The sequence below is a fragment of the Delphinapterus leucas genome, chromosome 11 (genome assembly GCF_059928025.1).
Source record: "Delphinapterus leucas isolate spDelLeu-1000000601 "Yukka" chromosome 11, BTC_Dleu_Yukka2, whole genome shotgun sequence".
Lineage (NCBI taxonomy): Eukaryota > Metazoa > Chordata > Mammalia > Artiodactyla > Monodontidae > Delphinapterus > Delphinapterus leucas.
Window position 1 is genome coordinate 15,744,092 of NC_143139.1, and position 26,653 is coordinate 15,770,744.

At 38.4% G+C, this 26,653-nt stretch overlaps 1 protein-coding gene across 6 annotated transcripts in view; it reads left to right on the forward strand.

Annotated features, from left to right (window-relative positions):
• The first annotated feature begins 207 nt into the window (after positions 1–207).
• Positions 208–26,653, forward strand: part of AEBP2 (AE binding protein 2) — a 94,474-nt gene continuing 68,028 nt past the window's right edge. For 2 of the 6 annotated variants that reach the window (XR_016394879.1, XM_089920372.1), the window contains exons 1-2: positions 265–1,037; positions 21,123–21,330. Coding sequence is in view for 5 of the 6 variants with exons in the window: in XM_089920372.1 (XP_089776498.1) it covers positions 370–1,037; positions 21,123–21,330 (876 nt within the window). In the remaining variant the exon portion in view is untranslated. Of the gene's footprint in view, positions 1,038–21,122; positions 21,331–26,653 lie in introns of all 6 variants that reach the window. The other 4 variants (XM_022577716.3, XM_089920373.1, XM_089920375.1 and 1 more) reach the window with 3 other exon arrangements.

Here is a 26,653-nt window from a genome sequence, read left to right on the forward strand (position 1 = left end):
CCCGCCGCGCGGGCAGGGAAGGCGTGGGAAGGCCCCGCGGAAACTCTGAGTCCTCGGCGGGTCGGGGCGGAGGCCGGGCAGGGACCAGCGGGGGCGCGGAATCCGCGGCCGGGGGTGGGGGGGGAGGTGCCACCGCGTGCCGCCGCGCAGGCGCGCAGCCGTCTCCGCGTGAGTGCGCGCAGTCGCGCGCCTGTCCCCGCGCGGGCTCCGTAGCGCGTGTGCAGGCTGACGCAGCTCGCGGGCCCTCCTCCTGCTCTGCAGCGGCGTCGGCGGAGTTTTGGGCGTTCGGGAGGGGGCACGGGAGCGAGAGTCCAGAGAGGGAGGCGGCGGCGGCGGCGGCGGGGAGGAGGAGGAGGAGCAGGCGCCGCCATGGCCGCCGCTATCACCGACATGGCCGACCTGGAGGAGCTCTCCCGCCTGAGCCCTCTGCCCCCCGGCAGCCCCGGCCCGGCGGCGCGGGGTCGGGCTGAGCCGCCAGAGGAGGAGGAGGAGGAAGAGGAGGAGGAAGAAGAGGCGGAGGCCGAGGCGGTGGCGGCGCTGCTGCTGAACGGCGGCGACGGCGGTGGGGGCGGTGGAGGCGGCGGCGGAGTGGGGGGCGGCGAGGCGGAGACGATGTCGGAGCCGAGCCCCGAGAGCGCCAGCCAGGCCGGGGAGGAGGAGGACGAGGAGGAGGACGAGGAGGAGGAGGACGAGAGCAGCAGCAGCGGCGGGGGCGAGGAGGAGAGCAGCGCCGAGAGCCTGGTGGGCAGCAGCGGCGGGAGCAGCAGCGACGAGACGCGCTCGCTGAGCCCCGGTGCCGCCAGCAGCAGCAGCGGGGATGGGGACGGCAAGGAGGGCCTGGAGGAGCCCAAGGGACCGCGGGGCAGCCAGGGAGGCGGCGGGGGCGGCAGCAGCAGCAGCAGCGTCGTTTCCAGCGGCGGCGATGAGGGCTACGGGACCGGGGGAGGCGGAAGCAGCGCGACCTCCGCGGGCCGGCGAGGCAGCTTGGAGATGTCGTCGGATGGGGAACCCCTGAGCCGCATGGACTCCGAGGACAGGTCAGTGCACGGAAGCGTCTCCCCTTCCCTTCCTCCTCTTGCGCTCCTAGGCTCCTCCGAGGGGCCCGAGGGGACTTTTTCCTGAGATCCCCCTGCTCCCCGAATCCTCGGCCCCTCCCCCCGGCTCTCAACTCGGAAACCTCTGCCGGCCGCCGCGCCCCTCTCGCTGCGGATAGCGGCTTCCAACTCTCAAACCCTTTTCCCCCCCAACTCTCCTTTCCCCGCCCTCTGCACTCCGTACGGACCGAAGGACGGCTCCAACTCGGAAACAATCCCCAAAGTAGGCCGAGATCCTGTGGCGGAGCCGAAGAGGGCCTTGATGTACGCACCTCGGTACACAAGGTTAGCTTCATCCAGCCGTGTTCGCGAATACTTGTCAGAACCGTAATTGACAAGTGTTTTCCAACATGGCTGGTTTCGCCTGGATGTAACAGAACTTCCTTGTTCAGGGAGGAGACCCCCAACCATCACTTTCCTTTACTTAGAAAAGTGAAGACTATTCTTTTATATTTAATCAGCGCTTCCAGAATTCCTCATGTGTGGTCATTAACATGGTCTCCAAAGTGATTTTAGTAACTTCTATTTCGTTGGTGATCAAATTGGGGAGAAAGTTTTAAAAACGTATAAATCGTTGTGTAAAAGAATAATGAATTGGTGTCCTTTAAAATAACTTTGCGGAATCGAAGAGAGTTGGAATTGTAACAAAATGCAGTCTTAAGGTACAGCACGTTAGTATGCGTTTTAAAATCTTTATACAGTAATGCTTCAACGTGAGAGTCATAATTTTAGATGATAATATGTAAAGTCATGTTTTGGCGAGATCTCTGAAGGGATTAGTAGCATTTTTCTAAAGCTTCTTAGAAAGAATGTGAAGACTGGCAAAAATGCGCTTCATTTTTTTGGGACATTAAGAAGTTTATTGTTATGGTATGTTTCAGTTGTTACTATCATTACTTTTGATCTCTGGAAAACTTCGTACTTTAACTAATTGGCTTTTAATGTACTTTTTTAAAGAGAGAGAACCATGTCATGCGTATTATAATGCATCTAAAGTATATTAGTTATTTTGACCATCTGCTAATGTTTTGATGAGCAGTAGAATTTTTAACAATCTTTATTGACTTGGATTTAAAAGTTAAAGTATTCTAAAGTTCTAGGAATTCTATTGTTAACATAAAAATAAACACAATGGCTTATATTTAGTGTTATAAGGAATTCACAGCTCTAAATATTTTGAAAATATAGCATCAAATTCTGTTTGACATTTACTCTACTGTCTAGTTAAGGAAACATCTTGAGTGGGGTAAAGTAGAGAGTGCAAACCTTGGAAAAATTGTCCTGAACTATACAGGCATGGCAGGAATGAGAATGTCTTCAAGAAAATTAAAAATTGATGTGAACTGCACAATGAAGCATGTGTCATTTATCATTTTACTGTATACTCTTCTTTGGTACCAGTAGATATTTGAAAGTTGACATTAATTTATACAGTCAGCATCTACCACAGTTGTTCCATGTACCTAGTATATACACATACACCCATAAAACACACTTGCCTAGCACTGCACGATTTAAATGCCTTAATCATTTCATTTCCACAACTCTGGCACAAGGTAGGTATTATTTTGACTTCCATTTAAGAGATGAAGAAGCAAGTTGAGTGTCTTACTCAAAACAATAAGTATAGAATGGAAGTGGTGGAGCTGGATCTGAACAAAGGTTCTCTGCTATTTCCACTTCACAAGAGTTAGAATAATTCACTTTAAATAGCTACAAGCAGGATGTGCCAGGTATTTGGCGTTTTGTTTTGTTTTGTTTTGTTTTAGTTAATATCTGTCTACTAGTCCTTTTAGGAGATAGTAATTGGCCAAGCAGTATTTCAGGAAGTGGAGTTTTGACTTCATTTTTATTAGATATTCACTTGAATATGTAATTTTTACATAATATTTCAGAGTAAGGAGTAAGATATTGGTGCCAAATAAGGTTAAAACCTGATAACCAAATGTACTTGCTTTTCTTGATGCTTAAACATTAGAGACTACAAAACAGTGTAATCATTTTACCATTACAGGGTAATAAATGTATCACTTGTATGAAAAAACCTTATGTGACTAGTGAAACTGGTTGTGGTCTTGATAATCTTAATTTTGAAACTCCCCCTTTTATGCCTTTGAGTTTTTTTTAAGAGTTATTTTAAATTTGCAGAGGATTCATAATTCTTATAAACTGTCCTGCAGATTACATCAATCTACGGATTTTATAGATTGATTTCACGGTAGGAAGTCTTTATATTTGTAACTGATGGGAGGATATCGTGGTTTTAAAGTGCTTTTTAGAAACATGAGGCATCCTATTGCAAGGATTTTATTATCATTAGAATTTACTCTTTCTATAAGAATGCCAGTTGAGTTTTTCTTTCAGTTTGAAATTAGTTTATACTTTTGAGTTTATCTAACATACTTTGTAAGTTGTTGAAATTATCTTAAATATTTTTAACTGTAAGTGCTCCGTTTTAAGAAAGAACTAACTTTAAAGATTTGGATATTAAAGCTTGTGATCCAAGGAGTCAGTTTACAAAACGTATTCAAAGTGTTGTGAAAGTGATTAATTTATAAAATGATTAAATCACACTTGGTACCAAAAACATTGTTTTTCCCAGGAGAAAGTTATTCAGAACCAGCCTAAATGTATTGGTGTGTTTATTGTGGTAAAGTTAGAAAACCTTAAAGTTAATATGTAGTTTCCTTTTAGTTTGGTTATAAAGATAATGGGATTTTCTTTGAGGGGAATATTTAGCTGCGTGAGGCCACTAAAAACTAGCTTTTATTTTATTTTACTTTGAATCTAAGCTTAAGTACCTTTTAAAAAGTTACCACCTTTTAAGTTAATTTCAGAGGCTAAGTTGGCTTTTAAATAGAATTTTAGAATGCCACTATTTTTAGTGTAGAAATTAGTTCTACCTGTTGAATCAGATTATACATTAAAATACTCTTCAGTTGCTTATCTGTATAAGCGAATTGATAATAACAACCTCTGTTTTGTGGTTATTTGTCTCTATTACGGTTCCCTCCTCCCATCTAGAATATAAGGTACGACTTATTTTGAAAAAGCCACTTTTATCAGACTTTCTGGGTAAATCCAGGTGTCAGGTGAAGAGTGCGTGCATAAGGTTGGGGTGATAGGGAAGGGCATTTAGTATGAAACTTAATGATAAGCAAAGACTACAGGCCCTTACTGTTTTGTGGATTAAAATTTGGATTACCAACCTAATAGGTTGCAAACTTTGAGGTATAATTAAGGTTGTTTTGACACTGGGAAAACAGGGTTATGTTGTGCACTTTCCCAGTAATATGATTAGGAAGATCTTTTTCTAGTATGGAGGCTAAACTTTTAAATCGGGTTAATATTAGAAGGCTGCATGTTGAGGTTATCATCAAGACCTATTAAAGCTCTGTACGGTTGAGGCAATAAAATACTTTTATAAGAGGTAAGATTTTGCTCATACTTCATGATGGAACTGCTTTTCACCATTCACTTTTCAACTCTGAAGCAGCTGTTCATAGTCTCTCCAGAATCCCTGTTTTAAGCTACCTTTTAATTTTGACTGAATTTAGGGAAGAGCTTCTAACAGGTCTCAGTTGTCATTGATTACAGATTGTAATTCTCAGTTAAGAAAGGTATGGCTCTGTGCTAAAAAGTAAACAGCAATAAAACTACAGGTTTCAGGATTGAACTTATATGGAGAGATTCTAAGGGGTCATTTTACTTTTAAGAAACGTTGAGACTATTGCATTGGATCAGTTAGGAAATCTTGTGTGTAATCTAGTTTGTTACCAAGCATAGGTATTTACTGTGTGCAGGAAGGACCCTACTGGATATTGTGGGATACAGGAAGACAAAATGCTTCCCAGTTCATCCATCTTGCATATTGCTCTGAAACTTTTAATTCCAAAGTGTGGTTTTGCCATAATTCCTAGCACAAAACTTTATTGACTCTAAACAAAGTTAGAGATGTCACACCTTGCCTGTTGTATTAGCTATTTATTGCTGTGTAACAGATATATCCCCCAAATTTAGCAACTTAAAACAAACATTTGGTATCACATGTGGTTTCTGAAAGTCAAGAATGGAGAGGCTTAGCTCGGTGGTTCTGGCTCAGAGTCTGCTGTTGCAGCAAAAGTGTTGGCCAGCACTGCAGTCATCTGAAGGCTGGACTGGGGCTGGAAATCAGCTCACTTAATGTACCTTTTGGCAGGAGGCCTCAGTTACTCACCAGGTCAGTATCTCCATAAGGCTGTTTTTGTGTTCTTAGGACATAGCAACTAGTTTCCCCCAGAGCAAGTCATCTGAGAGAAAGAGAGCCAAGGGATTTTATGACCTAAATATACATGCTCACATATTCTTCATACATCTTCACTTAGCAGATACATTTTTCCTACTTTTCTTTTTATTCATACTGTGATATATAACAAATGCTTCAGATTTTTGCTGACTGAGACAACCTTTCAAAACCCATCAAAATGCCACAACAAATTCTTTCCTGGTCTTACTAAACTTGATTTTAATTTTTTCTTTTTAATTACTGTATTTGTATTTCTTCTTCATTTTTTCATCTCAATTTCTGGCTTTGTTATGTAGGGATGTAGAAATTGCAGTATAAAGAGCCTGTAATCAAGAGTCAAAGGGCAGGGGCTTCCCTGGTGGCGCAGTGGTTGAGAGTCCGCCTGCCAATGCAGGGGACTCGGGTTCATGCCCTGGTCCGGGAGGATCCCACATGCCACGGAGCGGCTGGGCCCGTGAGCCATGGCCGCTGAGCCTGCGCGTCCGGAGTCTGTGCTCCGCAATGGGAGAGGCCACAGCAGTGAGAGGCCCGCGTACCGCAAAAAAAAAAAAAAAAAAAAAAGTCAAAGGACACAATTCAGATTTTAGCATTGCTACTTACATTATGATTTTAAGTAATATCTTTCACCCTTAGTTCCTCAACTGCAAGACGACAGGGTTAGGTTTAACCATGAAGGTGTTTTAAGGTCCACGTGAACTTCTGTTAAGGAGCCCTGTGGACCGTTTGGAAGAATCCATGTTGTTCACAGCACTTGAATGCTTCATCCTTTTTGTTGTAGCATGGTAGTTTTGAGAGCAGGGATAGTTTAGCTCATTTAGATCTTTGTAGTGTCTAGCACAGTACCTGCATATGGTGAGTACTCAATTATTAGAATTAAATTGAAATACCTACAGTAGAATTTGTATAAAGAAGACTGTAAAGTGAGGGCCAGGAATTGGTGCCTTTAGCTGGATCACTGTATTTAGTATAGTGAGTTTAAGGCCAGCTTTTCTCTGGGGGTGTACTCTAGTAAGGCCTTTGAGGTCGTATACAAAATTTTATGTGGGCGTTTCTCTGAGAAGATGTCAGCAGTTTTTCTCAGAGTCTTAAAAGGGTTTGGTCTGGGGCTTCCCTGGTGGAGCAGTGGTTGGGAGTCCACCTGCCGATTCAGGGGACACGTGCCCTGGTCCGGGAAGATCCCACATGCCACGGAGCGGCTGGGCCCGTGAGCCATGGCCGCTGAGCCTGCGTGTCCGGAGCCTGTGCTCCACAACAGGAGAGGCCGCAGTGGTGAGAGGCCCGCGTACCGCAAAAAAAAAAAAAAAAAAGGGTTTGGTCTAAGTTAAGAACTACCAATTTAGAGGCGATCCAGAGGTGCATAATAAATACTTTTTAAATGATTGGACAACTTTGAAATTGTAAATTTCTGTAAAAAGCTTATTTTAAAAGTAAGTATAAGGATAGAAAATCTGAAGTGGATAGTCACCCGAGGGTTTGTTTTTTTTTAAAACCATTGTTTAGAAGCGTTTATTGTAGAAAAACGCCCAACATTCTATCAAAGCTACATGGAAAATTTGAAGTTAAGGAGAGAAGTATAGGGAGAGAAATTGTTAAGAGTACAAGATGAGCCAGAATGTTTGGATTTGAATTCTGGCTCTCACTGAAGCTGGGTGACCGTGGGACAGTCATTTAAGTTATTTAATGTCTTTCTACTACTTCAGGTTTCTTATCTGCAGAAGGGGGACAGTAATAGTTCCTATCCTGTAAGATAGCTATGGGGATTACATGTACAGTATTTCGCACACAATTTACTAAGCATGTATTATGTGATAGGTATTTATTCCACAGATGTACATAGAACCCCCGTTATGTGCCAGGTACTATTCTAGGTGTTTGGGTACACAACAGTGAGTAAAACAAAGCACCTGACGTCATGGGTGGGGGAGACAGACTGTGAACAAGAGCTGATAATAGTCAAGCTAGCACTGGTCTTTGGTTGAAGCAGTTTAAGATCTGAAATGCCAAAAGTACTGTACCAGCTGTTAAATGTGTGGCAAGTATCTGTAAATGAGTGCTGCAGAAACTTGCAAAAGGATACGCTATACCAAAATATTTCATTACAAAATCTACATTTTAATCATTTTCTTTAACATATATGGTTGACCTAAAAGGCCTCTTAATACCTTTTGTTTTTAATAGTTTTTTTTAATATGTAAGTAATGCTGATCTATTACTAAAAGGTTTTGGGATATGTTTTCTAGTAATGGTAATGGATCTGCAGTTATATAACCGCATATTGAGTTCATTTTTATGACTGATAGTATACATTTGTGAAAGTAATAGTGATATTGACCTTAGAACTAAACGGACAATTTTGGGCATGGATAGGAGATCAGGTAGATGTTTAGATGTTTAAAAAATCATTTATGGGCTTCCCTGGTTGCGCATTGGTTAAGAATCCTCCTGCCAGTGCAGGGGACACGGGTTCGATTCCTGATCTGGGAAGATCCCACATGCCGTGGAGCAACTAAGCCCGTGCACCACAACTACTGAGCCTGTGTGCCACAGCCTTGATTTCCGTGTGCCTAGAGCCCATGCTCCGCGACGAGAGAGGCCACCGTGGAGAAAAGCCCGCACACCGCAACAAAGAGTAGCCCCTGCTCGCCGCAACTAGAAAAAAACCCGTGTGCAGCACCGAAGACCCAATGCAGCCAAAAATAAATAAATAAATTTATTTTTTAAAAAAGTCATTTTTGAGCATTTACTGATGGTTAGCATTTAACCCTGTTTAGTGATAAGAAAAATGTGCACCCCCAGATAGTTTTTAAAGAGAAGACTAAAAAGGTGATTCCATTGATTTCTAGTTTTCCTGTAAATTGTTTGTGACACAGTACATTAAAATTAAACTGTGGAGTATTATAGTCGATGACTAAAGTTTTGATGGGAGAGGGACTGGATTTTAGGGTTAGTTGAGTGATGAAAAGAAATTTCTAGGAAGCCGAAATGAAACATAGGAAGGAAAGAGCCTACCATATTCAGAAAGCTTTCTGCCTAGATTAGAGGATCCACATTGGAACAGGGAAATAAGAATTAATGACTAAAATGTGACCTTTCATGCCAACACAAATTTGCCCATCTTTCTCTCTATAGGCTTGTGAATTGGATTCTTTGCCTCTCCCCAACTTCTGTGTTTGTAACTCCTAGTCATGATCAGGTCTTACCTTGAACATTTTCTCAGGCAAACTATCCCTGATTCTTTGTTGGACACATTGCTAGCCCTTCAAGTTCTGCATTGCCTTTATCACAGTTTGAGTAATTATTTACTGTTCATCTCTCTTCCTAGAATATGAGCTCCTTGAGAATAGGAACTACATCTGTTTTGAACATTGCACTGTCTGCAGTACCTGGCACAGTGCTTGACAATCATTTTAGGTATTTTAAAATATATTTTGAATGAATGATGAAACTTGTGTTACTGGAAAATTAATCGCATGTGGCAAAGGTAGAGAAGGAAAGCTTGGGAGCTGGGAGACCATTTAGGAGGTGGTAGGAGTAGTACAGGTGTGAAATAAGGAGACTCGAGCTGGGGTAGAAGTTGGGGAAAAAGTCATGCTTGGGAAACTGAATTAAAGGAAAGAAAAGCTAATTTCCTGAGTGATCAATAAGAGAAATAGTGTTACTATTTCTGAGTAAAAAGTTTTTTTCTTGAAGATTTAACTGGAACAGTACTTCACCATATTTTTCTAGACACATCTATCACTAAAACAGCTAAAGGAACATTGGGTAGTGAAAGGGCATGAACCTCTAAGTCAGAAAGACTTGGCGTTATAATTTAACTTTTCAGAAGTTGTTTCCTTACCTTTAAAATAGAAGTAGTATCTGTCTGTCTGTCTATTTATGTATGGCTGCATTGGGTCTTTGTTGCTGCACGCGGGCTTTCTTGAGTTGCATCGAGCGGGGGCTGCTCGTTGTTGCAACGCGCAGGCTTCTCATTGTGGTGGCTTCTCTTGTGGATCACGGGCTCTAGGCGCGCGGGCTTCAGTAGTTGTGGCACGTGGGCTCTAGAGCGCAGGCTCAGTAGTTGTGGTGCACGGGCTTAGTTGCTCCATGGCATGTGGGATCTTCCCGGACCAGGGCTCGAACCCGTGTCTCCTGCATTGGCAGGCAGATTCTTACCCACTGTGCCACCAGGGAAGCCCTAGAAGAAGTATCTTAGTGTTATGGTTAAATGAGGCGGAATATGTAAAGGGCCTAGGGCTGTAATTAATTCAGTGTCATTTATTTTCCCATTTTTCATGTGTAAAATGTGGGAAGAATACTTTATTGAGAATAATCAGTATTGTAGTACTGGCATTACTAGAGACTGCCTGCAGGATATTTGGCAAATCGTTTCATTTCTCTGAGCTGTAGATTGACTCTTTCTTTAAAGTGAGGGTTTTGGACTAAACAGTATAAAGAAATTTGGAGCTCAGATGTGATAAATCTGCTGTAGATTTGGCAAGTGCTCTAATGGAAGTCAGAAGATAAATACATGTATCATATCGTGAATCACATTCTTTTCCGTTCGCCAGCTTCTGTTTTTGTAACTCCTAATCACGATCAGGTCTTACCTTGAACATTTTCTCAGGCAGACTGTCCCCAATTCTTTGTTAGGCTCATTGCCGCACTCAAGTTCTGCATTGGCCCTATCACAATTTGAGTAAGTATTTACTGTTCATCTCTCTTGCTGGAATGTGTGCTCCCTGAGAATAGGAACCTATTCTGTATATGTGCTGTGTGTGTGTGTGTGTCTGTGTGTGTTTCCTATCCTTCAGACAAACCCAGAATATTGCAGGTGTGTCTTTGCTCCATCCAGGATCTCAAAGATACTTTAGGTTCTTCTGAGTTCAAAAATCACCATAATTCTAATTCATATTTATGGTGTTGCATTGAAATATCCATCTGTGTTTGTGTTTGTGTTCTCCAGGCTATAACATTTTTAAGATTAAAATCAGGTCCTATTTATACTTCCAGCACTTACCTGTAGCGCATTCACCTGTTATACTCTGTATATTCAGTAACTCTGTAATTGGTTGAATTCAGCTGAATGTGGATGTACCTGATACATATTTCTTCTTTCTCACTGTTATTAGTGTGGCTTCATGAAGCAAGGAGTTGAACCATTCTATGCCTTATTTCTTCCCCCAGTTTTTTTAAGCAGCATATGTGAAAACAGTATTTGAAAAAAGTTGTGGTTATTTGAATAATTTTAAAAAAGCAGGATTCCCCAACTTATATTTTGTTTCTCAAGAAAAATATGTATTTACACACTGTTTTAGAAGAAAACCCGCTATTGATTGTCTGGTTTGCTTAAGAATCTGAGACTTGAGCTTATTGAAAGGAGTCGGTGAAGTTCATCCACAGGACCAGTGAGGTGAGGAAGCACGCACAGAATGTCTCGTCTACAGTCACACAGCTCCTGGAGAATGTTGGCAGTCCTGGCTCTAGACGCGGTCTTAGCTACTACACTTACATTGCCTATAGGACTGTTGTAACAGCCTTGACCAAGGAAGTTTAATTAAAATATCAGTAGTTTACATTAGCGGCTGTTTTAATTTTCATCCTGTCTCTTTAGCAAAGAATAACTTAGGTGCTTGAGTTCATTTACATTTCTGGGCTTTATTCTCATTTGTAATTATATAGTTAGACTTTGTAACCTGGATTCCTCTTAAGACTACGAAATACGGAAGTTAATTTTTTAAAGTATTATAGTTATTCAGTCTTTAGGGGAATAGAGAGTCTTTATTGACATTTTATTTCTTTAATTTTGACGCTTTTCAAAGCCCTTGACTTGTTTTCTGGTTTTCATTTGTATTTTGAGTTTCTAGAAAGATAAAGTGTTATCAATTAGAGAAAACACAGATTTCAGAAGGGTATTAGTATTTCTTAGTAAATACACTTACTAGTTCATTTCTAAACTATAAAATTTTTGTCATTACAAAATTATGAATATATAAATACTTGTTAAAGTACTGAGGGTGAGATTAATGAGCAATAGCCTTTCTAGTGATTTACATTCCTGTTGGCAGTCATTTGAACTTGTCTTCTGAGGTGTTCAACTCTACTGTAGTTATTCTTGTCAGATATGGGTACACTGAAATGATCCGATAAAATCATTTTTATGATTTAACACTAACTTAAAAAAACACGAAATGAATATGTGATTGCTTCTGTATAAAATGGGTATTGTTTTTCATAGCAGATTTTTTAATATACCATCATTGTGTATAGACATTTTTCTGGAAACCTTTTTAAGACGGTAAAAGATGACTCCTTATAGTGTAGTTTTACTGAAGTAGAATGTTTCTAGTATTACAGTCTTTTTGAAGATAATTGCTTGCTGATCTCTTAAGCTGGATGAAAAATGTGGGTGGAGTAATCTTAAAGGGCATAGACTAGAGATGAGAAACAAATTGAAAATAATGTGCGCAGTGCATAGTGGTGATAGAAGAATGTAACGTACTTGTTTTCCATGAACTATATTTCATCATTGTTGCATAAAGTCCCTTTTGGCCAATTTGGTGAATACTGCTGGGTCTTGGGGAAAAATCTTTTGTCTTTATTCAGAGAAATAATTGTAGGGATAGAGAGTAGTCTTTTTCTTGATTAGAAAAATCCATTTAGCTTTTTAAATCACAGTGATAATAGCTTATAATTACAGTAACAATAGTAATAATAATATCTTGGTGTTGGCTAATGATTTTTACTGTGCCTCCAATTAATTTTAATGATTATCTCAGTGTGACAAAGCCATATATTTTACTTGCCTTAAAAAGCCTACTTAAATTTGTCACTGAAAACTATATGAGCATTTACTGTGTGCAAGGCACTAGCTAGGTTTAGGAGTTTACTCTGAGTAAGAGGTTTATAGGTGACTCACAGTACAGATCAACCAGATCATAAAGAAGCAGAATTCCTTCCACCTTAGGTGGGTAGGAAAGACCTTAGGCAAGTTTGACCTGAGCATATATATAGCACATACAATAAATTAGGCACTTATCTTTCCTTTTTTTTCTCCTAATTGTTTCTGAGTTTAAAGCTCTGAAAGCCTATAGCACCACAGCAGTTTGAAAGACCAAACCAGGCAGCCTTACAGAAATCAGATGTGGTCTAAATTCCTTAATCCCAGTTAAGACCAATCTCATAACTTACTCTTTGTTTTTGATAAATAAAAACTAAAGTGCCCCCTCATTGTTCCTGGAGTATTCTGGAGTTGGATTTTACACTGACATTGTTTGTCTCATAATCTGGTTCAGTGGCCTAAGTTCTAAATTTGGAACAAGTTCTACCTGAGAATAGTGTTGCTTTGTATGACTGACCTTGAATTAATTTTTTTCATGGAGCTAATTGACTTGTAGAAATCAAATTTAATAGTTTATCTTGTAAAACCATCCGACTCATCTGTTCAAATGAGTCACATTACACGTAATGCTAAATATCTTTTGTGTGTGTGTGCTGTAGATGTACAAAAGCAAAGGAACAGCTTCTTGTGTGTGCACACCAGATGAAACCGTCACGTTATCTTGATATGTAATATAGGCAGCATTTCAGTATTTCTTAAATCAGTAATTTACTCATTTTTCTTTTGTATAAATGTGGCAAATAGATTGTTTGGCATTGATGTTTTGTACTTGTGTGACTGGGCAAGTCACATAATTTTTGTGTTTTTGTCCCTTTTATCTGCTCAGTCTCTTTTATCTGTAAGATGAGGTTACTAATACTTGAGTATTAGTAAATAATGAGTAATTACCTCATTTGGTTGCTGTAAGCGTTACATGAGTTAATTCACATCAGGCATTGTTCCGGTTATTATGACTGCGTGGCAATCGACTCCCAACATTTAGTAGTTTAAAACATTATTTTGCTTACAAATCTACAGTCCGAGCAGGACTTGGCAGCTTGGAGCAGTGTAAAGTCTGGGGACTGCAGTCACCAGAAAGCTCGCTTGCTCACGAAGCTGTCACGTGTGTGGTGCCTGGGCTGAGAAGACTCAAAACAGCTGGGAGCTAGAACAGCTGGGGCTCCTGGCATCTCTCTCTAGCTCTGTGTACTTTCTTCACAGGATCTTTTTAGCACAGTGGCTTCAGGGGAGCCAGATTTCTTTATAGGGTAAGTAAGTAGTTCAGGGCTCCCAAGCTGTATGTCCCAGGAGAGACAGGCCGAGCTGTATTGCCTTTGATGACCCAGCTGTGGAAGTTCTGGCAGTGTCACTTCTGCAAGAGTTTTAGGACTGCTCAGATTCAAGGGGAGGTAGTATAGATCCCTCACTTCTTGATGCCAAGCTGTAAGAAGAGGATGTGGGAAGCTGTGTGTATGGGGGTGGCTGTCTTTGGAAAATACAGTCTGACACAAGCGCAAAGAACAATGCAGGGCATATAGCAAACAGTACTTGTTAGCTGTTGTGATAAAGAATGGGAAGTCAGATTTAAAAACAGCACCTTACTTTTGTGATACAAATTTTGATATAGTAAGTTACATAATCCCTTTTTTCCTTAGGATAAAGTCATAAGATGTAACAGGCAGGCAGTTCATAGTTTTCTTGAAGTATCTGTTTCTTCTTTTAACGGATTCAGTTTTAGCTTTTAATTCCTTTGTCAATGCCTAGAATAAGGAGCAGGGCACAAAATCATGGTCTCTTCCAACAAAAGGAGGCGAGGACTGGTACGGATAATTGAAGTAGAGAGTTCACTCAAAGTTGTATCATATCAGGCATACAACTTCAGATTTCTCAGAAATATAGGATTGCCACTGGTTGACCAGCAACTGGCACAATTTGACATCAATAAGGGCTTAACATCTCCACAAAATGCCTTAGTCTGCCTATGATAGAATATGGTCTTTGTTTTAATTAATTGAATTAATTAGATTCAGTTTTTTGAATTAAAAAATATAGGATTGTCTTACATGTTCTGTACTGTTCTGGATTTTAATAATTTTGATTACAGGTATGGGAGAGACACAGAGTAATCTTTCTAGTATTGAGTGGCAGTTTTATTATAAATGAAAGGAACATCACCTTTTAACCAAATAATAGCTTACCTTGTTATATGATTAGATAAGGAATCCCGTGTGTGTGGTTATGTTTATCTACAATTTGATAAGTATTTTGAAAACTATATAGTATACTTGTATCTATCCGAAGTTTATTACCAGTTACAAAATAAAGCTAAGTTTATAACGCTTGACCCTGTTAACTGTTCCTTACTTAGACCAGTAGAATTTTTGTCTCCCTGTACCTCGTTGCACTTTCTTCAGTCCATATGGGGAACCATGTTCCATTCTTAAAAAGTTAGAATGAGAGAATGTTTATTTTATAATAATTCAGATACAGTCTATGAACTGAAGGCTTCCTAAAGATTATGTGTTTTTCACTGATAGAACAAAAATAAAACAGCCTTGGGGAATTCCCTGGCCGTCCCGTGGTTAGAGTTCCTTGCTTCCATTGCAGGGGGCACGGGTTCCATCCCTGGTTGGGGAACTAAGATCCTGCATGCCGCGTGGTGCAGCCAAAACAAAACAAAACAGAAACAGCCTCGATCCTTTAGAGATTAAGGGGGTTCTTTTGTGGAACTTCAATCAGTAACTTCCAGATCCTGAAGAGAGTTTCTAGATGCCTTGATCATTCTGTTTTCCTACTACATTTTTAAAGTTTATGGCACTTATTTAATCTGTACATAATAGAGCTCAGTGGTTTCTAACCTTTTAATATAAAAGTTAGTAGTTTGACAATTTCGAGGTCTGTTACGAATTTTTATGTGGAACCCCAATGTATAAGATACATTAAAATGATATTTTATGAGTATTTTTTTTTTTGTAAGTTAAAAAAGTTAACAATTTGTCAGGTCAATCAGAACAGGAAGTTTTTTTGAGATGAACTTAAATTTCATGTGAGGTTTGTGGATGATACAAGTTTATGTCAGTATTAGCATCCAGTTTTTTTCTTACTCTATTTTGGCTGCTTAATCTTGAAGATGTGACTTGTGGACATGGGCAGCTTGTCTGTAGTCTCCATATACACTTTAATTCTCCTGGCCAAGAGCTATGAAAGGGGATTACCAGTATGGAAACCTTGTTTGGAATACGCCATTACTTAATGGTTGGTCTTAATTGTCTTTACTTCATATCACAAATGCAACAGTGACCAGAATCTTTTTTTTTTTTAATACAGCAGGTTCTTATTAGTTATCTATTTTATAAATATTAGTGTATGTATATATGTCAGTCCCAAAGTGACTAGAATCTTAAAGTCAAGCAATAAAACTCTTAATATCGTTTCATGTCGGCTCTTTGATTTGTTACCAGCTACCTGGCTAGTCCCCTAGCAGAAGAGAGCATTCAGCAAGTAACTGTGAGTCTTTTTGGAAGGCATTTAATTGGATAAAGCATAAGATATGGGATTTGCAGACCTAATTTTTATATGAATGGACAAGTGGAGGCCTAAGTTAGGGTTGGAGAAGCACCAGTGCAGAGCTGCAGCTTTGCTAATTAATGACATATTTATAGGAAATTGTGAAATTCTTATATTTTAGTTTTTTGATGACAAGAGTAAATTATATTTGATTTCACATTATACACTTGTATCCCCTTCAGGTCCCTGTCCTCAGTCCTCCTTTAAAGTTACACATTCAGTAGCCTAGAAAGAGAAGGACTCAAAGTTACCAAGGAAAATTCATACTCCAAATGAGTTTCCTCACAGATAACTGAAAAGTAGATTGCAGATAAGGCTGCCCCTACCCGTTTGACCTCAAACTGAATTTCAAATTCAGCATTTAACCTTAGAATAAAATAAAAATATTCCAGGTCAGAAACATACTCTTTCCAATCTATTTCAGAGAGACCTTTAAGCCTTGCTTTAAATATAGTCTAGATCAGTGGTTCTCAAACATTTTGCTTATAAGGACACCTTTGCTTTCTTAAGTATTGAGGAATACGAACTATATCTCAGTAAAGCTGTTAAAAAAGTTAACTAAAGGGCTTTCCTGGTGGCGCAGTGGATAAGAATCCGCCTGCCAATGCAGGGGACACGGGTTCAAGCCCTGGTCCGGGAAGATCCCACATGCCGCAGAGCAACTAAGCCCGTGTGCCACAACTACTGAAGCCCGCACGCCTAGAACCCGTGCTCCACAAGAGAAGCCACCGCAATGAGAAGACCGTGCACTGCAATGAAGAGCAGCCCCCGCTCACCACAACTAGAGAAAGCCGACGCGCAGCAACGAAGACCCAACGCAGCCAAAAATAAAATAAATAAATTTATTAAAAAAAAAAGTTACTGAAGAAACCATAGAGCTTGTTTATGGACATTACATTTATCACTGTTACAGGATCAAAATTCAAAACTGAGAACATTAAAAACATTTATTTAATCTAAAAATAAACCAATTATATGTAACAGAAGTTTGGTTTTCGTTTTTTTTTTGGCTGCGTTGTGTCTTCTTTGCTGTGTGCCGGCTTTCTAGTTGCGGCGAGCGGGGACTACTCTTCGTTGTGATGTGCAGGCTTTAGTAGTTATGGTGTGCGGGCTCAGTAGTTGTGGCTCGCGAGCTTTAGAACTCAGGCTCAGTAGTTGTGGAGCATGGGCTTAGTTGCTCCATGGCATGTGGGATCTTCCAGAACCAGGGATCGAACCCATGTCCCCTGCATTGGCAGGCGGATTCTTAACCACTGTGCCACCAGGGAAGTCCCAGGAAGTTTTTTTAAATGCAAAATAACTTTTTCAGTTAAAAAAAAAAATAGAAGAGTGACATTGTTTTATATTTAATGTTTGGCTTAACAACTAGTTTCTCATATCTACTTCTGCATTCAGCCTGGTGCAATGAATTGATTTGGCTGAGCCATATGAAGAAAATCTGGCCTCGGGCACATATTTAGTTGGAAAAGGAAGGAGTATTTTAATATACTTTTTAAGATAATTGTGTGGCTATTTGATAATATACCAAAACTTGACAAGTGATAGTCTTTTTAAGATTATTTGCAGTGTGGAATCTGAAGCCATGTCAGCAAACTTTTCTTACTGCTACATCAAGACCATGGTCTTTTCCTTCTCTATCATAACATAGCATCCATGTTTTGCTTCCTCTGCTCCTGTATCTTGTCATTTAGCAAGCTGATCTTGTCAGTGTTGATAGCCCTATTGACAGTGGTCACATCCACCAAACATATGTTTTGCTTGGAAGTAATTTGAGTTATCAGAAAAGGGCTATTCTTGTATGTATGTGTGAACTGGCCCTTGAATTCTCAAGGGAAACCATTTTCATAAAATCCATGTAGTTACTCTAGACGTTAGGGTCTGCCTCTGCCAGATAGTTTCTTAACAAGGCCCATGGAAAAGAGGAAAAAGGGAACGTTGTTATGTTAAAAATGTCTTACATCCTTCCCTAAATATTGCGTAGGAATCTCTAATAATGTGTGTGTGGTTTTTTGGTTTTTTTTAAACCTACGGATTTTCTGTCATCGTGTGTGTGTGTGTGTTTGTGTGTGTGTGTATGCGCACACACGTGGTTGCTTTAGCTTACTGTTCTACAATATGAGACAATTCCTTAGATAGTCTGGTCAGTTTCAGTTGGGTAATAATAATGAAAGAGATCTTTTTAGAGTCTTGCTACTTAAAATGTTGTAGCAGCAGCATCAACAAGTAGGCTCTTGCTAAAAATACAGTATGTCAAGTCTTATCCCTAAACCTCCAGATCAGAATCTGCGATTAATAAGATCACAGATGTTCATACACATATTAGTTTGAACAGCACTGCTTGAAATTATTGAAACTATCTGAATAGAGTGAGTGCTTTTTCTGGCTTAGGTTTTCTTAAAAATACCAGGCTGCTTTTGTTCACATTTTACAGAATCAGTAAGTTCATTGGGAAGAGAACTGACTGAATGAACAATCTTAATATATGCTTGAACCTAGACACAAGGTCAGGTGGAATGTCACCTTTTAGTTCTGAGCATCTTGTTATCCTACTATTATAGGAAGAAGGACTTTCTATGAAATCTATATCTATCTCAGGGTCCTGTCAAAATCAGAAATTGCTTGTAACTCGTCTCCGGTGCTCTCCTGCATCAGGACTGTTGCCTTTATCAGTCTTAAGACTGGAGAGAACCACTGATTCCGGCATGGATCTGGGGCCAAAAGGTAGCCTGGAGGTTTAGGATTAGACACTTTGTAGAAGTTGGAGGAGTCAAGAAGGGATCATGAGGCAGGACTCCAGTTTGCCCTGCTGGGCTCTGGGAGGCTCTGTGGGGATGCTGCCCAATTGTGGAGTGTCTCTTGCGTCTTCCAGGGTAGGGTACCTGCCCTTTATCTCCTCTGCCATTGCATTTGCAGCTTGTGCCAATGGTAGACAAATTTCATGTCCTTTAACACCTGCATTATGTTCTCCTTTTATGAGGATCCATACCCACATGAAGTACTATTTTTCAAGTGAATAATACTGCACGTAGACAATATTGCACTTAAAATTGTTAATATTTTGTTTGCCTTTGGAGTTAATTAGTATGGTTTACGAAAGTATGAACTTTACAGTTGAAATGTTTTAGTATATATAAAGCAAGTGATAAGGAAAATAGGTAACCATTTGGCAGATTAAGGGCCTCATGAGACTTGAAATTTCTAGTGCTCAAGTAAAAACTTGTATTTCAGTATATACTGTACTTACAGTTTATTCCTGCAAAAACAAACAGTATATAAGTATATTTTCAGGTTTTCAAGAATTGATTCACTTTGGAGAGTTTTCTTGAGATTACAGAGTTTTAGGATGAAGTTTTAAAGTTGCAGTTTAGAATCTATGTATTGACTGGTAGATAGGTAGCCAGATGGACTTAAATACGTGAATATCCTTTAGAGGGAAATCTGAGACATTTTCCACATCTGAAACATCCTACAAAAACATTTTCGTTATCTTTGTAAAATGGGTGCATTTGACGTTAGACACAAGTCATTATTAAGCTTATTTAAAAAGTTCAGTTTAATTCTTGGGTGTGAACAAATAAGGTTGGAGAGGTTACAGGTGAATGTTCTTGTTTTTAGAAGGCATGTGCTGAAATAATTGTGGTTGAAGTATTATGTTTGCAACCTGCAGACGATTGAGAAAAACAAATTATAGCAATATAGCAAACAGGACAGGGACTTTCCTGGTGGTCCGGTGGTTAACACTGTGCACTTCCAATGCAGCGGGTGAGGGTTCGATCCCTGGTTGGGGAGCTAAGATCCCGCATGCCACGCAGCATGGCCAAAAAGACCCCAAAAAATGAAAAAACAAAAAACAGCACAAAGTGTTAATTGTTGAGTTCAGATTTAATTATTTTTATTAAGATATAGTTGATGGTACAATATTATATACATTTTCAGGTGTACAGCATAGTGATTCACAACTTTTAAAGGTTATATTCCATTTACTAGTTATTATAAAATATTGGCAATATCCCCTGTGTTGTACAATATATCCTTGTTTATCCTAGCTTATTTATGTTATATATAGTAGTTGGCACCTCTTAATCCCCTGCCCCTGTGTTGCTCCTCTCCACTTCCTGCCTCCCTACTGGTAACCACTAGCTTGTTGTCTATATCTGAGTTCAGGTTTAGATATATTTTTCTGTGTTTTTGAAATTTTCTATAATAAAAGCTTGGGGGTAGGGAAGCATACCCCTTAAAAGTTAGTATCAGTTTTATAATTTACTGGTACTTAAATTATAAGCAGTTATATAGCTTTTAATGGATTTAGTCTGAAGCATTCTTACTGTTGGTCCTTCTGTGATTGATGCCATGTCCATGTAATTTCTCTATGGAGAAGATATTGAAAAAAGAATTAGAAAATGAATTGCTTTTAAGATGAAGGCAAAGTATTACATTTTATTATGATGTGAAATTTTGAACATTCAAAATTACTCAATTTTATTTATTACTTTTATTACTAATGTAATAATTTTTTAGTAAATAAAAGAATTACTAACATGTAATAATTTGTTTAGTAAATAAAAAGTTAAAGGGATTGATTGGCATTTTCAGTCTTTTTGGTGCATAGGAGTTTAAAAAAAAAATGAGGGCCAGGAAAGTACTTCTCATTTGGACTTTGGTAAAATCAGAGAAACTTTTATTGCACTCAGATTTCTCTCTTCTGCCTATTATTAAGAAGGGAAAATACAGCAAAATTTCCCAACTTCTTTGAGATGGAAAGAGGTAGGATGTGGTAGCAGTTGTATTCTCAGATTAGTGAACAGAAGAAAAGATTTCAGATCAACAAGTGATTTGCAGAACTGTAAAGATAATCTTTTGATTCTGAATTATTTGCAGTTGGAATCTATTACTTTATCATGCCTCTTAGAACTGTGGAAAGGATGAAATGTGAAGAGCTGTGTGTGTGTGTGTGTGTGTGTGTGTGTGTGTGTGTGTGTGTGTGTGTGGTTTGGTTTGGTTTATTTTCTGTAGGGTATGGTGTTGGGGACTTCATGTCTGCCAAAAGTTGCTCAAATTACCCCGTATCTGGTTTTGAGGAACTAGCTTTTCTTACCTTGATTTGCACTTTATTGCAAATAATATTTATTTGAAATTTAGTTTCAGAGAATAATTATTTGAAACTAAATAATTTTAAAGCAGTGTTGTTTTCTAATGGAAAATATGGTTAGTATGCTTTATGGGGCAGAATGTCAAGTGGTAATCTTAATTATTTATAAGATCATATTCATGTTAGTGAATTTCTAGGAATAACACAGCCTTTTTTCTTCTTTTGTAGCATAAGCAGTACTATAATGGATGTAGACAGCACAATTTCCAGTGGGCGTTCAACTCCAGCAATGATGAATGGACAAGGAAGCACTACTTCTTCAAGCAAAAATATTGCCTATAATTGTTGTTGGGACCAGTGCCAGGCTTCCTTCAACTCTAGTCCAGATCTGGCAGATCACATCCGTTCCATACATGTAGATGGTCAGCGAGGAGGGGTTGGTTTTGTCATTTCTTTTTTTCACTCCCTGTTTTCATTAGTTTTATTAATTTATAATTGCTAGTTAGGCTTTTTTTTTTTCAAAGTAATTTGGGATTGCTTTTACACAGGGTTTATTTTTTTCAAATGTTTTTTTTTCCCCTTTTATTTACTTCCCACATATTTGATGGAATCAAATAGAACATATTATGTGTTGGATTTTAATTTGCTCTTAGGTATATTACTTTGAAGAAATTAGACTTTCTACAATACAGTGGGAGTATTGTAAATGAATACTATGTATTTCAAGCTTCTGATGTTTTGAGTTGAGGACATTTAGGAATTGGCACTGTTTGGGATTTCTGTTGTTAGAGTGGTCTTGAGTTATCCCTGATGCTGAAATTAACTAGAGAAACTATTGGTACCAGGATTAGTATAAACAGTCCTGTTAAATGGCAATCTGTACTCATTATTTGTGATAATTGATCATCTTTCCCAAGTCTTGTCAGAGCTGGCTTAGTATTGATGTGTATTCTTTCAGGAATCCATTTAGTTGTGTCAGTTCATATACTTTTTATTGAATAGTAAATAAAGAGCTAAAGCAGATTAGGTGAGGCACAGTGTAATGGGCCAAAATATTTATAAAACTGATAATATTATAATTTTTTTTCAACTTTATCTAGGTTTATGTCTTGGTTAACCATACTTAGTATGTTTTCCAGAAATTAATGTCACATTGTAAGTACAGATAATTTATTAGGCCACACATTGCCTGTCAGTGTGCCATCACTTTTGAGATATACTGATACTAAAATGGTTAAAATCTTCTTGGTTTAAATAAGTGGGTAACCGTTTCCATGGTGGTATTGATATTTAGATTGTATTATGATCTTTTTTTTTAAACACGCAACCGTAACAGGCACTCCTTACGTTTTTACCAATGGTGTTGCATTTGAAATTTCTTTTAAGAGATATTTGCTGTTATCACAATATGTTATAATGTTTCAGCAATCTTTTAGTTACTTGATAAGTAAACATTTGTCATATTATTAGATTTAACGTATATGGGGTCTGGGTAGACACCAAAGCGTGTATTAATGAACTGTGCCCATCATATGGTATTTTCACTGCGTAACCCACCCAGCTCAGTGGTTAAGCTCCGTTGGTAACAGTCTTCATTTCCCCCATATATATATCTCAGATTTTTAGTGAAACTGTCTTAACCAAGTTGGTTTCTTGGTCATTACAGAGTTGCCTTTTGTGAGCCAGTGCTTGTTGTCACTTGGTATATATCACTAAGGTAGTCTTTTGAACCATGGCATGATGCTTTTTAGTCACTTGACTTGGCAACTGCATATAGGATCCCAAGCTATGTAGGCGATCTCTTAGGAGGTATAGGAGAATTTCACATTTCTAAGTCTTGATCCTACAAGTTGAGTTGGCACACAGCCTTTAGGAGAATGTTTTCTGCCTTTTACAGATTTGAAGAAAAAATGGAGTTAACAGTCTGAATGTATCATGTAATCCCTGCACCTGCACGTGTCTTACTGATATTACAGAGCTAGGCATGAAGTTGTGGTATTTCTACAGTAACTGTAAACTTGCTGAAATGGAAACCCCCTCCCCCATGTCATTTCTTGAATGCTTATTCATAAAATTACTTTATTACAAATAATAAGATTTTCTGGCTAATTTTAAGAGTAATGCTATTTTGACTTCAGAAAGATGTCCTGATCTTTGAAGGACATTAGTTGCTAAACTACAAACGTAAAGGATCAGCTAAATGAAGAAAATAGTTTCCATTTATTTCTACATATCAGTCTTTGATATCTAGACTTAAGCTTTCAGAATGAAAGTGTGAATGAGAATTTGAAAACTTGATACTGCTAGATAAGACAGGAAATCTTGATCTAGTTTGTGCTTTAAAATAGAATAGTTGTGTCTACGGCCGTACCACCCTGAACGCGCCCGATCTCATCTACAATAGAGTAGTTGTCGGTTGGAACATTTTTTTTAAAACGCCCTCTTGGAAGGGAAATTAAAAAGAAATCATTTTAATTGTTTTTAAATGTACAGTTCAGTGGCATTAAGTACATCACATTGTTGTGCAGTCGTCACTACTGTCATTCGCTGGAACTTCTTCATTATCCCAAACTGAAATCTGTACCTGTTAGACAATAACTCCCTAATCGTCTCTTCCGCTAACCCCTGGTAACCACTATTCTACTTTCTGTCTCTATAAAATTGACTATTCTAGATACCTCATGTATAGTGGAAAACAGCTGATTTTGATGACATTTTTAAAGAATTTTTATTTCTCTTCTTTCTACTCCAAGTGTTAAACTGTCATAATGGAACAGAAACAAATGAGGAAATTATTGGTAATTCTGCAGGATTTTATGTTTCTAATTACTGAAAGATGACAGTTTTTCTGGAGCAGTAAGTTAGTAAGATCTAAATACTATATTAATTCCTGTTCTTCTTCTCGTCCCACTCTAATCTTCGCCCTGGGAAAAACAAAACTGTCATATAACAGCTTAGAAACTTCTTTACTTTCCAGTAAGCTGTTTGTGTTGCCATGTCATGTGGACTTTATATTTGAAGGATGAAATCAGGTGGAGTTTAGGTTTTCCTGACCCTTTCAAAGTGGGTGGATACTTAATTCTACATTAAAAGAACTTACCATTTAAACACCTTTTATGAATATACCTTTTTAAAAAAGAATCATGAGAGTACTTTCTTGTATTTAAAAAATAAAAACAGGGACTTCCCTGGTGGCGCAGTGGTTAAGAATCTGGCTGCCAGTGCAGGGGACACAGGTTCGAGCCCCGGTCTGGGAAGATCCCACATCCCGGGGAGCAACTAAGCCTGTGTGCCACAACTACTGAGCCCATGTGCCTAAAGCCCGTGCTCTGCAACAAGAGAAGCCACAGCAATGAGGAAGCCTGCGCACCGCAACGAAGAGTAGCCCCTGCTCACCGTGATTAGAGAAAGCCCGCACGCAGCAATGAAGACCCAACGCAGCCAAACATAAATAAATAAATTTATAAAAAAATAAAATAAAAAGCAAGAAAAATTTAACCTTTTTTGTTAAGTAAAATAGAATTGTGTTCTTCGGCTCGTACTTCTGTGCATGACTGGATTTCAGAAACGAGGCTGTGCTGTTTTACTAATCAAATTTCAAACCCCTGTGTCCTCTTAATATACACGTAAGTCTTGGTAGGCAGGGAACTTGTAGGATTTCAGTGGTTCCGTAAGATCCATTAGTGTTCTGTTTTTTTTCTGTCTTAACTATTTCTTACTTTAAAAGCAGTTGCCAGAAAGAAATCTGTTTATGTTTCTTGTTGCAGGGGTGATTTTACATGTGTCATTTTATTAAGTTCACTTTTGTATATGTTCTTTGGTGTGTATGAGGGAAGAGGGCCAGAGGGAGATTTTGAGGAGGGGCGATAATAGGATATTATTATTCAAAGACTCGAATGAGTTACCTCTATGTTATTTAAAATGATATTTTTAGACTCTAATGGTTAAATCCGAATGCTGCTAGGAAGTGGAATCAATCTTAGGAGGTTACTTTGTGTTTTGATTGCCAATCTGGTATCTCCTGAACACAACATGAAGTTGGTCATATCTTTTGCAAGAAATGAGGAATATTTTATTCTTGTATTTGGACAGTTTATCGAATATTTTGTCCTCTGTTTATTAAATACCTTTTAACAGAGGAAATTGAAAATGTTAGCACATTTAATGTGGCTAAAAATTATGGGATACAAAATTATAGCCTTCATTTTAGACATATCTTGAAAGAGCAGACTGATTTGAGGCAAAATAAATATCAAAGACATTTGCTTCCCTTTTACATGTTCACATTTTGTGAAAAACTGAGCTAGTTTTTTCCTAAGAGCTTAAAGGAACCATGAGATCATCCATTCAAACCCCTTCCTGACTTTAGATTGTGTCTCTCTTCTTTAATATAAAATCTTTTTGTATCATTTTACTGCAGAAGGAATCTAATCAGTAAAAGTAGGCTTTCTTTCGCTCCCTTTGAGCATGTAAATTATGCTGCTTACTGGCTCTGTATTTGAGTATATCTGACTGATCTTACTTTACTAATAGTAATGGAATTTTCCTTATGCATGCTTGTTAGACTTTTACAGGTTGCATTGTATTACTTTGCAGTGGGTTTTACAATTTACCTAAAGAAATTTTTGTCTACATTCATTTAAAAAGTAACTTTTAATTCTGGTCACTTTAGGAATCATTTTATAAACATGTATTAGGGTCAGGAATTTTAAGTACCAAGGAGGAAATGTTATGACTTACAATATCTGCTTAACTAAAAGAAACCAGCAAATCTGTTGTAGAATCAAGATATGCGCTAACATTCTTTAAGCATATCAAACAGCAGTAGCAGTGTCGTCTTGTAAAATGATTTTGAGTAAAAATTGATCTCAGTTACTTTAGACTGTTTTTCTAGACTTCTAAAAAGTTTTATTTTACACTTACTGTTTAATGATTGTTTCCTCAGTCCTGTGTGTATCTTTGTTCTGTTCTATATGCAGTACATTATAATCTTCAGAGTGTGGCTCTATCTATAATTGTTCTAACCTTAGAAAAGAACAGAGCCTATATATGGTTTTTTGAAGGTAGCGGTTACAGTAGATTCGTACTTCTTTTACTGATGATGGGGAGCAGTTTTCAGTGTTCAGTTTGATAAAAGTAGAATCGGTCAAAAAATTGATACCTCAATGGTAGGAAAAAGATTATGTTGTTAGCTGTTAACCCAGTCACACTCAGTTGCCTGAACCCAAGAATGTAGATCTATTATGACGATAGAAGTATCTCATGACATTGCTTTTGCAACTATATTAATTTTAACATTCTGTATTAGATTTTGCTTCATAAGCAAGATAATTGGAAATCATTTTTAATAAGTAGAACAATATAAACATAAGTAGTGTTAGTATACATTTGAGAATAGGAAATCAAGAGCAGAAAGACTGTAATTGGATCATTTGTTTACTTATTCTTTGAATGAGTGTCCACCAATTGACTGTTTTGATTTATTTTCATTGTTTCTTTATACCTTAATATATTTCTGATATTTACAATTAATACATGCTTGTTCCCTCATGCGGTAAATACAAAAAATGTAAATAATGGTCCATGGTTCTAGTTCCTAGGGCTATATTGTTAATATTTTGTATATTTCCTTCTGAATGGCACTTTGGGATTGGTGTATCAGTTCCTTATTGAGGGAATGGACAGCAGCCTTAATGGGGAAGGGTTAAAACTATGCCTCTCATTCTGGAAGTTCAGGAAGTTTATCTACAGTAAGCATT